Genomic DNA, 11365 nt, shown 5'->3' with positions numbered 1-11365 from the left:
GGTATGCGAAAGCAATGGTGTCGTTTTTGGGGTACGAAAGATTTTGGTACTGCAACGCTAAGAGGACAAACCAAGAACTGAATTGAACCTATCCAGGTTGACTGAAGGTAAAGTATATACCCTAATGGAGGGTGAAAATTCTTTTTCTGGGTTCGTTTTTACGAAATTGTAGAATAGATTATTAATTGATGACAGAGCGCGTTTGGTTGAAGGCAAACTCGTTATCCCAGAAAGCAAAAGGAAAGATGGAAGCGTGAGGCAAAAAATACAAGTCAGGCCTGGATATGTTGCTCCAGAAGATACTCCTCGGTACAGACCCGGCGGTGGTGGACTAGCTTTTTTGGAAAAGCAGATGCGAAAGCTGAAGCTGGAAAACGAAAGCCAGGCTGACAAAAGAAAACAACAGGAGAACGAGACGAAGCCTACGAAATCTATGGATGAAAAAGAAAAGAAATCTACGGAAAATGTGGAAGGAACGATGAAAACTACAGGAAAAGAATACATGAAGGCGACAAAAGAACGAATTCTCCCAAGAGCAACAGAAACAACGGACAAGAAGGAAATGAGAAACCTTAAACAGACTCCTTTGAAAAAGTCTAGCAGAAACGCGACGCCGGAATGGCGAAGATCAGCTCGACCATTTCACCAGGAAAATTTTGAGAAGCCTCCGAAACCTAAAGCAGCTGGCAATCCTCCACGAACTCTAAAAGGGAAATGGAAACAGAGAAATGAAGATTATTCTTCGGAAAGCGAGTCAGGTTCTCGTCTGACGGGAAAGGAATGAATATCAGAAATTGTTTTAATTCGGTGAATAGCTGATAAGGCTATGAAAGCCACGTAGAAATAATTTTTAAATTATCAATGGCATGATAGTTTTTGATTTCCTTACCGGAACAGGACATAAGACATTATGAAGTATTCCAGCATTGAAAATCAGTGATGCTTTGGAAACATCAAGTTTATGGGTACCAAGTGACTTAATACATCAGACGTTAATGAAAAAAATAAATAAAATAGGAATTTAATGCATAGAAAGATCCTTGATGCATGAGAAAGAAAAGGGCCTTGGTTGACTGTCGTATAAAGATAAGACGCATTTCATAACAAGGATATGACACACTGCCATTTCAATGTTTTGATTCGTTACCAATCACTGAGAGTACTGTGGTTATTATGGACTTGCTCATCAGTACAGCAAGTCGTTTTCTGAGAGGACCTGACGAGTTCGCTTGAAGTTGATGCAAAAAGAAAAAAAGATACAACCGATGAAATATTCAAATCTTCTTTATTCTTCCCTTTAAAAACGCACCGTTTCCAGCATCCCAAACTATGAGTTTCTTTGTTTATGATTTTATCTGATCAGATAAGATCCTACTTTAAGCGATGCTTAGTGATGCGGAAAATGACTTACGAACGAGATTCAATCTCCTTAAATGGAGCACGAGTAGACCAAGATCTGTGGAACTTGGATCCAAGTGTTTGCGCTTAGCATCATCCTTCATTCGAAATGTTTCAGTCTATGATTATAGATCGAATAAAAAATACGTTCTTTGGAGAACTAAAGAGTTGGAATTTCTCGTATGGAACACTGGAACGGCTGTAAAGACGTACACTAACAAAACTTGCAGAATTTACGCTCAATGGCTCGGTATTCTTTCGATTATCTGTAAGTAAAAGGCGTCAGCAAAAGAGGAATGTGTGGAAACTGGTGAATAATGCAAGAAAAACACTTTTTTTGCTGAAAACCGATGGATTTGGGTTCATGAAATGTGGTACACTCATGCAAATTGGGTATACAAAACTCAATCTTCGTTCCAGTGCACGATGGACATTGCTTTTCATTGATCTACTATGCTAACATGGGAATGTAGTGTGTCTTATCTTGGGGATTGTGAATTTGTTTCATGTTACGTTAGTCGTCTTGTTCTCGGCCTTGACCATTGTGGAAGGTGTACTATTAGTTTTTATTGAACTTCCCTTCTTGGCACGCATTTGCCCTGTTTCACAAAAATTTCAAACGTTTACAGACACTTTTGCAAGCAACTATTATCGCGGGGTGAGACTTTTTCTGCATGGAACCTGTTTTTCGTGGAAATAACTAACACTAAAATTCTAGCTTATCTATGCGATTTTTGCACTGGTGACCTTCTTGGGATGCATTTTCTCGATTACTAGTTTGATCGCCGCTGGTGTGGTCTTGGGTTTGACCGGGATTTGTTATACCTTTGCAGGAATCAAGGGCCAGGCATTTACTTCGAGCTCTACCCTCGGTGGAACCGGAGGAGGAAACAACGACGCACCCGCTGGCATGGTGTAAATGTAAAGAAGGAATAGCGGAAGAATGCTATTGTACCTACCTGACTTCAGTAGCTTGACATGACCCGACATGCCTTGATGCCCAGTGCATCAATATCAATCACTATTTGAGGTGGAGAGAGACGCCGTATACTAAGACCATCTTTTGAGAATTTCAAGTTTTCACCAAAGCTTTTGCTACGTTTTTCACAACTAGGAAGTGGTTGTTTGCAGAATGTTTTGCGTTATAGAATAGAGTATATAATGAAAAGAAATTGAGTCAGTCTTTTAAAAGACCATAAACAGAAATTAATCTTCGATTTGATATGTATTTTCCTCCAGACGACGCTCGAGCTCGGCCTTGATTTGTTCCAGACGATGCTCGTTTACGAGAAGGCGTTCGTCGTCGATTTCTTCAATAACAATTCCAGGCGACTTTTCGTCAATGTTTAGAATGAGTTGCTTGACAGTTGGGTCGCACTCCACCAACAACAATCCTTTTTGGGCTCTGGGCATGGAGGTAGCGACGTGGTTGGTAAAGTGCAAAAGGCAAACAAAGCGAAGAGCGCAAAGCGTCTTTCGCAATTCGCACCCACCAACTCTTACCACCTCTTCGAGTTCAACACGCGAAGAAAAACCTCTTCATAACCATGGATTCACTACGTTTTGCGTATTTTCTTATTTCGTCTTCAGCTACATTTTACACGAGTGGAACTACATTTTCTGGAAAAATTTAAAAGAAATAATTGTCAAAAATTCATTATTAAAGCATATATACGTTAAACTAGAGAAACGTACCAGGTAAAGGCATCAAAATTGTTTTCATAAATAAACAAAATCCTTGAAGAGTATTTTGTTTAAGTTGAGAAATGAAATGGAACCTCCTATGTGTTCACTTTTCGTTTCTTCACATGTGCCGGACTAGCTAGTTAGTTGTCCTTGGAGGCAGTGTAGGCAAGCAAGTCGACGCAACGGCGAGAGTAACCGTATTCGTTGTCGTACCAAGCGACGAGCTTGACGAATTGAGGAGAGAGTTGGATACCAGCGGTGGCATCGAAGATGGAAGAGTGGATGTCACCATTGAAGTCAGTAGAGACAACAGCATCTTCGGTGTAGGCAAGGATACCCTTCATAGGGCCCTCGGCAGCAGCCTTAATAGCCTTCTTGATGTCCTCGTAGTTAGTGGGCTTACTGAGCTTGGCTGTCAAGTCCACAACGGAAACATTGGTAGTGGGGACACGGAAGGCCATACCAGTTAGTTTTCCGTTGAGGCTAGGGATAACCTTACCGACAGCCTTAGCAGCACCAGTGGTGGAGGGGATGATGTTGGCACTGGCAGTACGACCACCACGCCAGTCCTTGGTAGAGGGACCATCGACGGTCTTTTGGGTGGCAGTTGAAGAGTGAACAGTGGTCATCAAGCCCTCTTCGATACCAAAGGCATCGTTGATTACCTTAGCCAAGGGGGCCAAACAGTTGGTAGTACAAGAGGCGTTGGAGATGACCTTTTGGTCAGGCTTGAAAGTCTCGTGGTTGACACCAACACAGTACATGGGAGAACCATCCTTGGCAGGTGCAGAGATGATCACACGCTTAACACCGTTCTTCAAGTGACCAGAAGCGGCATCAGCAGTGGTGAAAACACCAGTGGATTCAATCACATACTCAGCGCCAGCAGTGTTCCACTTGATGTTAGCGGGCTCCTTCTCGTTGAAGACTGTGATGGATTGGCCGTCAATAACCAACTTGCCGTTCTTGATAGATACATCACCAGGGAAACGACCGTGGGTAGAGTCATACTTGAACATGTAAGCCATGTATTCCAAGTCAATGAAGGGATCATTGACTGCGACAACTTCAACAGTCTTGGCTTGAATAGCGTTACGGAGGACAATACGTCCGATACGACCGAAACCGTTAATTCCAATTTTGGGTGCCATCTTGAATTGAATACTTTACTATAGATTGATTCAGAATTTGAATGATCTGTTGTACAATTGATCCTCACCTGCCTCTATTTATACTTTCTCAATTCCTCCCTCAAGCATCATAATGATTTCGTGAATTTCATGGGGTAAGGGTTCTTGGAATCAACACCATTATCGCTTACTTCATCCCCTTTGTTACTTGACTCCCCTTTTCCGCTGTCATTGGCCCTCACCAGCTTCCATGATGCCTTCGCTCTGTTCTTTGCTTTTCTCCGAAACTTTCCCCTTCATTCACCTGCACCGTTTCATGACCTGTACCCCCCCTTTGCATCATCTCCCATCAATCGATGTCACCTCCATGACGTTCCTTGTTTCATCGAATTCGCACAAGAATCTTCTGCTCGGTCGTCGCACATTCCCTTCTTTGCTTCTTTTCTTTCTCTCCTCATGATCGCATAGCCCTCCTCCGTCTACCGTCAGGCGCTTACATAGCACCCAAGGCGGAATTCCATCATCCATCGTAAACTGCCGGATCCTTGATTTTATCGTTTCTTCTGTCTTTCCTACGTTGGTTTCACACGTAGGTTTCCGTAACTTGGGTTGTCTCATCTCATCTTATCTCGTCTTGGCATCATATGAATTCTTGTCTCGAGATTTGGTCTTCTTCAAATCTCTGCTCTCATTCCTTTCGTCTTGATCCACACCGTCAATTCACCGTTCCACCTGAATTCTTTTTACACTCGTTTTTACTCGTATTCTCCTCTCTCTCTCTCTCTCTCTCTTTCTTTGTGTTTGTTGTTTGTTCGTTTGTTTGTTTGTTTACATTTCTGCAGCACTCGCTTTTCGCCTCTATGACATCATAAAGCCGAAAACTTTGTTTTCCCGGAACATCATCTACTTAACCGAATACATTACACAAAAACACTTTTACCTCGGTTCGGTTGTCAACGATCCTCTTATCTTCCGTTGTTTCCTCTCCCCACAACTCTCTACTCTCTCTCCATTCTTCCTTTCCTTTCATAACTACTTTCTTACTATCATCTTCATAATACAATCTTTCTTTTATTCTAACAATTCTCAATTCTTCTATACTACTTTTAATCATATGCTCCTTACGTAATTACTGTAGGCTCCTTTCTTCCCGTCAATGCTTCCAAAGACAGTAAATCTAATGCCACTCCAATCACTGGCTTCAGGGCCTCTTGTGTATCCACCTCATACTTGCTAGCATCAGATTCATGCTTCTCAATGTACAAGCGCAAAGTTGCTCCACTAGATCCTGTTCCCGAAAGTCGAGTCACAATTCGACTGCCGTTCTCAAACTTGGCATACAATCCTTGGTGCTCACTCACACTTCCATCCACTACATCATGGTACACGAAATCTCCTGCCTTTGCAATCACAAATCCTGGGGCAACTTCCTTGCCTGTAGCATCCTTCGCTTCCACAATCGAACGGAACTTTTGAATCACCTTGGATGCTCCCTCGCCGTCCAATTCTTCATAATCATAACGTGTAAAGAAGGTTCGTCCATAAATGCTGTAGAAATCTTTCATCACATCCTTAATCGTCTTGATCTTGGGGTTTTGTGCATTCAAAGCTGCCAAAATGTTCAACCAACTCAAAATACCCCACATACCATCCTTCTCACGGATGTGGTCACTACCCGTTCCAAAGGATTCTTCACCACAAACAGACAAGCGCTTTGCATCAAACAAATTGCAAAAGAACTTCCATCCCGTAGGCACTTCATAAACAGCCTTGCCCTTGTATTTACCAACCAAATCAATGGCTCCTGAGGTGGGCATCGAACGAGCATAGCCATGGATACCTCCTTCGCGGAAATAGGGAATCAAGTCCGCGTGGTGGGCAATCAAAGCAACACTGTCACTAGGGGTAACGAACGATTCGTATCCGTAAATCATGTTTCGATCACCATCACCATCGGAAGCGGCACCAAACACAATCTTTTCGCGCTTCACCCGTTCAACCAAAGACTTGGCATAGGTCAGGTTGGGATCAGGATGGCCACCACCAAAGTCCTTTAAGGGCTGGCAGTTATCACAAGAGTTCTCGGGTAATCCAAGTTCTTTGTGGAAAATGGCCAATCCATAGGGACCAGTTACACCGTGAAGAGCATCGAAAACAAATGTGAAGTCGGGGTTCTTGGAAATAAAGCTGCGAATTAAATTAAAATCAAAAATTTGCTTCATAAACTCCACATAGTCCTTGACAGGGTCAATAATTTCTACCGTCAAGGGACCATACTTGCGTTCACCAACCGTACTCAAGTCAACTTGGGGGATTTGAACTCTCTTGTATTCAGAAATGGTCTTGGTGATCGAGTACATCTTATCAGTCACTCCCTCGGGAGCGGGAGCACCATTGCTAAGGTTATATTTGATACCAAAGTCGTTGTTGGGACCACCGGCATTATGAGAAGCAGTTAAAATAATACCACCATGTAACTTGTATTTGCGGATAATATGACTAGCGGCAGGAGTGGACAAGTAGCCATCAACACCAATGACTAGCTTTTCGACACCGTTTCCGGCAGCGATCGAGCAAATGACTTGAATGGCATGGTCATTCAGATATCTACCATCACCGCCCAAGACTAACTTTGAGCCCTTGGAGGACGGTTCCACGACATCCATAGTGGCTTGGACAAAATTCTCCAAATAGCCCGGTTGCTGGAAAACGGTCACCTTCTTACGCAAGCCAGAGGTACCAGGGCGTTGGCCTTCAAAAGGCTTCGTAGCAATCGTTTCAATCATTATGCAAATGCTTTCAAGGGATCGTCAAACAAATATATCGTAAATGCAAACAAATTAAAGCAAGTGTTTTATGCTTCAAAGGAACGTAAATTAGAAACTTCGTTAACAATAATAAGACTTATTATATAACACGTTTCGTGAAAAGATGATTTTTTTTCGAGCTGGCTTGTCAACTCCAAGTGAGTATATGCTGAGGGCAAGTGCAAAGACCTTGCTTAGTATATAAACAAACGAACCCGCAGTATAACGAAACTTAACGAAATAGCCCCACGCCTTTGTCACCAATGGTGTTGGTTGCTGTCTTTCTATATACGCCACGTCATACCATAACAAACAATTCATCCAGTAAACAAACACCTTTTACAACTGTAAATTTCAACCATAGGTCCGAATTCTTCGGAGCAAAAAGTTTGAATCTCTTCCTGGACTTTTTCTTTCAATGAGGACTTCTCTAGTCTGTAGGAATGAATCGTTTGGATGGCTTTTAGCTTTGAATTTCAGGGTCGGCAGCGTTGATAACCAATGCCATGGTTTGACACAAGACAAGGTTCAACTAGTAGCGTAACCCAAAGATATGGACAAACAACTTTGCTGAATGCATCGTTCCCTTGAATAAGGATGGAGTTATTGAAAAAAAGTAAATAAACAAAAAAATAGAAAAAAAATCATAAATAAATGGTGAGAAAGAATAAGGGAAACAAGCAATCCAAGGAACGGAATTACAAAATTAAACAGTATAATAAAAAACAACCTTCTACTAAATCTTTTCATCTGTTCTTATTGAAGTCAAAATCAAGTTTTCAAAACACATAAAAAAAAAACAAAAAAACGTTAAAAAAATTTGCATCAATTATTTATGCCTGTTTCAATGTTAAAGAAAAACCCTCGTAAAACCTTGGACTTCTTCGAGATGACAAGGTCAAAAACAATTATTACAGGAGGCGAATTGTATTATAGGATTACTATAGGAATGCGAAAATAAAATCATCAGTAGTTATAAAGGAAAGTGGAAAGTATGTCTTTTTTGTTGGAACCTGCCTTAAAAGTACCATACTCTGGGATATCTCGTTGAATTAAAGGAATCGATATGCAAACATCAACCGTTAAATAATACTTATATAGTTATTTCATGACGGTTGCCATAGACAAACATTACCAGCGGCCAGCACTGAAAAAAGAAGGGGAATAAGAGAGAGAGAGAGAAGGTGAGTGAAAAAGAAATCCTATCTTTCTTCATTAAGCGTACGGATAAATACACAAATCATATATTATACGAGGAAACACAACGATCAAAGTGGAAATTTAAAGAACCCCCAAGTTTGCCTATCACCTCGGAAGTTGGTGGTTCCTTCCATTGTTAAATGAAGAAGTATGAGAGGGGGGTGGATGGGAACCACGATTTCGGAATGGTGATGATGCAGCAGTGGCTGACCCAAAAAGAGATGATGATCCATACAAGGACTTTTGTTCATGATTACAGTCTGGAGGAAGAACGCCAATGTGAGGTTGCTGAGAAGTCTCCATCGTGCGAGAGAAAGGCGTTGCTGTGGAACTGCTTGCAGCTTCTGGAAATAGTCGTCTGGGTTTCAGTGATGACGAGTCTGTTCCTCCTGAGAACATTTTTTTCACCTTTTTCCCGCGGAAAACATAAAATAAACCATCCGATGGAGGTGCTTCCAACTCACGTTTCCGTTTCGCAACCACCTCAGCTGACGCAGGAGGTCCCAAAAACGGATTATTATCAGCATCTTCTTCGATGAGTGGGAGCGTCTGATTGTTTCGTTCTCGAAGTAAAGAAGGAAACAGTCGCTTTTTGGGAGTTTTCGCAGGTGTGGGTGGGAGCCCATTGCAAGAAGCTTCGGCGTTCGGTAACCCAGTATACCTGGTACTTGAGTCGTTCGTCTCAGAGTCAAAGTAGCTTTCAAGATCAATTTTGGAATTCGATGGTGACTCTGGAGTAGTTGGAGTACATACAGGCCGCAAAGGCGGAGTAGTAGGCTCCATTTTTTTGGGGTTCAGTAAAAGAGTAATTGATGATAGATAGAGCAACAATAAAGTTATTCTCAAAGACTCAGCAATTCAAATAAACGAAACAGATAAAAATCTTTAGTATTTTGTGAGGGTAGTGCTATAGAATGTGGTCCTGGAAGAAAGAGCTTTAGATACGGTTCCTCCCTTAACGGTGAATAATAACAAAGAAAACTAAGCTTTGCAATTCACAAAACGAAAGTTAAATCAAAAAAGACCAGAATAACAAAATAGATTTATAAAAACAAATCAAAATAAAATGAACCCAAAAAGTTGGGATGCAAACGCAGACTTTGTAAAACTTTTCAGTCCAAGAATTTTTTTAGTAATATAATGCCCACGATAATAATCAAAAAGAGGTAAATTAAAACCTGTTGAAACAATAACAACTGTGATTGTAAGCAACTAAATGGACTTTTTTAATAAAAACTCATGAACCTTGGGTCTTGAGCTAAAATTTAGTAACCAAAATTGTCTATAGATTGGGAATTCAATGAATTTGTATCTTCCACTCAGAGAGCAGCAGGGCTCTTTTTCGTCAAGGAACGACTTTTTAATAAACCTTCGGTGAAGCAAGCAAAGATAACTTTCTCGACAAAAGAAATAAAGCTCAGCAACCCTTCAATTCATAAAAACTCGCGTTTTTATGTTTTACTTACAATGGGTGGATGAGTGTTGTTGCTAAATCGCGACGCGACACAAACCACTCATTGTTTTCGCAGGTAGCAAAGTAAACAAACAGAGTAACAATCTACACGGAAGGACATTAAACAATAATTTCATACTCTTTGTAATTCTTTTCTATTGTCTCCCGTGATTCCTATTTTATATTTCTTTGTTACATTGAAAAACTATTCTTGAAATTTCATCAAAGCATAGTAGGCTGTTTTCTTCATTTGCAGCTAGTAAACAAAAGAAAATCTGATAATCGCACACGAACGGTAAACTGAAAGAAAATTAATCAAGAAGGCTTTGAGCGAATTGGTATTAAGCATTGTAAGCTAGTTTAATTTATGCTTTTTTTTTTTTTTCCTTTGTGCATGTAAATCTTATTATTCTGACCAACCTCCATTACTGGGATCAACAGCAATTTATTTTACTTTTTTTTTTTAAATTACCATTAAATATGATGAAAAACTGAATGCGCTTAACAAAAAAGTTTCATGCAAGGCTCACATGCATTCACTCAGTTTCATCGCCTAGCTTCAAAGGAGCGAAGCACTGCAACGAAAAGAAAGTAATGGCACAGCAGTTGTTGATTTATACTTGCGAAGTTTTTTCTTGTTTCTTTAAATTCCCTTACTTAACATAAACCATCTACCTCTAGATTTACTTGCACTAATTTACTTTCCTTACTGAAAGGCTTCAGACTAGCTGATGATTTTATAAAATTCACTAAACCAGCTTCATTGTATAAAAAAGGACATCTTCAAGGCACTTTTACTACTATATAATTGAAAATGTCGGGCGACTTACGACAAGAGCTTCAGCTGCTAAAGGCATTTAATGAAGTGGTTGAAAAACTTACAGGGAGTTTGAGAATATCTTCAGAAAAACTTCATTCTTTTGAAGGGTCCATTCAGTCTGCTAATCAACTAGTAAATATTTGGTCCTCGATACAGAGCCAAACAGATCACACGCAGCAGTTGTTACTGAATACAGACTGGAAGGGGCCCATGCAGGACCTTGAGGAAATCGAGGTATTACAAAAGGAAAAGGTACAGCAAGAGCAAGAACTAGAAAAACAGCAACAACTACAGATACAGCGCCAACGCCAAGCAGAAGAGCAGGCACGGCGAGAAAGAGAGGAAGCCTTAGTAGCTCAAAAGAAACGCTCAAGTACTTTTCGAGGAAGAAATTCAAGAGTATCTTCGATTCCTTCTCGTAACTCTTCCTCTATCCCCTCTCCTCGGCCCTCTTCGTCTATTGCTGGTAGTGCAAGCCGTCCCTCTACTCTGAACACCTCTGCAAATAGAAGAATTACCTCTTACTCTTCCGTTCCAAGACCAAGGGCTACCATACCAAGTCGTAATGCTTCTTCTTCATATCCCGCATCCACATCGACGGCTACTTCTCATGATCCGCAAGTCCAGCCAAGGGCATCGAGCGCCTCAAGACGTAGTTTATACTCAAGAAGCTCTTCCCGTCTTCGTCCTCCGGAGCGAACTTCGTCGATGACTATGACTGGTACACGACGTCCTCCCGTCCTTCCTAGAAGGCCAAATTCCATCTTACGTTCATCCACACATCCAGCAAATACTCAGCGCAATCAACCCCATTAGCTACTTTTCAACATTTTATAATTTCTTTTGTTTTTTAGTATTCATTTTATTTTAA

At 40.9% G+C, this 11365-nt stretch overlaps 7 protein-coding genes across 7 annotated transcripts; 3 read left to right on the top strand and 4 right to left on the bottom strand.

Moving 5' to 3' along the window:
• Positions 1 to 124: 124 nt before the first annotated feature.
• On the top strand, positions 125 to 784 carry SOMG_02573 (mago binding protein; the record flags this gene model as incomplete). Its single annotated transcript, XM_056181365.1, has 2 exons — positions 125 to 150; positions 196 to 784. The coding sequence occupies 2 exons, from the start codon at positions 125 to 127 to the stop codon at positions 782 to 784; spliced, it is 615 nt and encodes a 204-aa protein (XP_056037401.1).
• Positions 785 to 1507: 723 nt separating this feature from the next.
• Positions 1508 to 2317, top strand: SOMG_02572 (Golgi membrane protein involved in vesicle-mediated transport; the record flags this gene model as incomplete). Its single annotated transcript, XM_056181364.1, has 4 exons — positions 1508 to 1578; positions 1629 to 1666; positions 1872 to 2056; positions 2117 to 2317. The coding sequence occupies 4 exons, from the start codon at positions 1508 to 1510 to the stop codon at positions 2315 to 2317; spliced, it is 495 nt and encodes a 164-aa protein (XP_056037402.1).
• A 287-nt stretch (positions 2318 to 2604) lies between these two features.
• On the bottom strand, positions 2605 to 2811 carry tfb5 (transcription factor TFIIH complex subunit Tfb5; the record flags this gene model as incomplete). Its single annotated transcript, XM_056181363.1, has 1 exon — positions 2605 to 2811. The coding sequence occupies one exon, from the start codon at positions 2809 to 2811 to the stop codon at positions 2605 to 2607; it is 207 nt and encodes a 68-aa protein (XP_056037403.1).
• Positions 2812 to 3224: 413 nt separating this feature from the next.
• On the bottom strand, positions 3225 to 4235 carry tdh1 (glyceraldehyde-3-phosphate dehydrogenase Tdh1; the record flags this gene model as incomplete). The annotated part of the gene is made up of 1 exon (XM_056181362.1): positions 3225 to 4235. One exon carries the CDS (start codon positions 4233 to 4235, stop codon positions 3225 to 3227), a length of 1011 nt encoding a protein of 336 aa, XP_056037404.1.
• Positions 4236 to 5335: 1100 nt separating this feature from the next.
• pgm1 (phosphoglucomutase Pgm1) lies at positions 5336 to 7000 on the bottom strand (the record flags this gene model as incomplete). Its single annotated transcript, XM_056181361.1, has 1 exon — positions 5336 to 7000. One exon carries the CDS (start codon positions 6998 to 7000, stop codon positions 5336 to 5338), a length of 1665 nt encoding a protein of 554 aa, XP_056038643.1.
• Positions 7001 to 8326: 1326 nt separating this feature from the next.
• Positions 8327 to 9004, bottom strand: rum1 (CDK inhibitor Rum1; the record flags this gene model as incomplete). The annotated part of the gene is made up of 1 exon (XM_056181360.1): positions 8327 to 9004. One exon carries the CDS (start codon positions 9002 to 9004, stop codon positions 8327 to 8329), a length of 678 nt encoding a protein of 225 aa, XP_056038641.1.
• Positions 9005 to 10488: 1484 nt separating this feature from the next.
• Positions 10489 to 11310, top strand: SOMG_02567 (DASH complex subunit Duo1; the record flags this gene model as incomplete). The annotated part of the gene is made up of 1 exon (XM_056181359.1): positions 10489 to 11310. One exon carries the CDS (start codon positions 10489 to 10491, stop codon positions 11308 to 11310), a length of 822 nt encoding a protein of 273 aa, XP_056038630.1.
• Between the last annotated feature and the right edge of the window lie 55 nt (positions 11311 to 11365).

The sequence above is a fragment of the Schizosaccharomyces osmophilus genome, chromosome 2 (assembly GCF_027921745.1).
Source record: "Schizosaccharomyces osmophilus chromosome 2, complete sequence".
Classification (NCBI taxonomy): domain Eukaryota; kingdom Fungi; phylum Ascomycota; class Schizosaccharomycetes; order Schizosaccharomycetales; family Schizosaccharomycetaceae; genus Schizosaccharomyces; species Schizosaccharomyces osmophilus.
The sequence above is the reverse complement of the archived record's forward strand: the minus strand, read 5'-3'. Positions and strand labels throughout refer to the sequence as shown.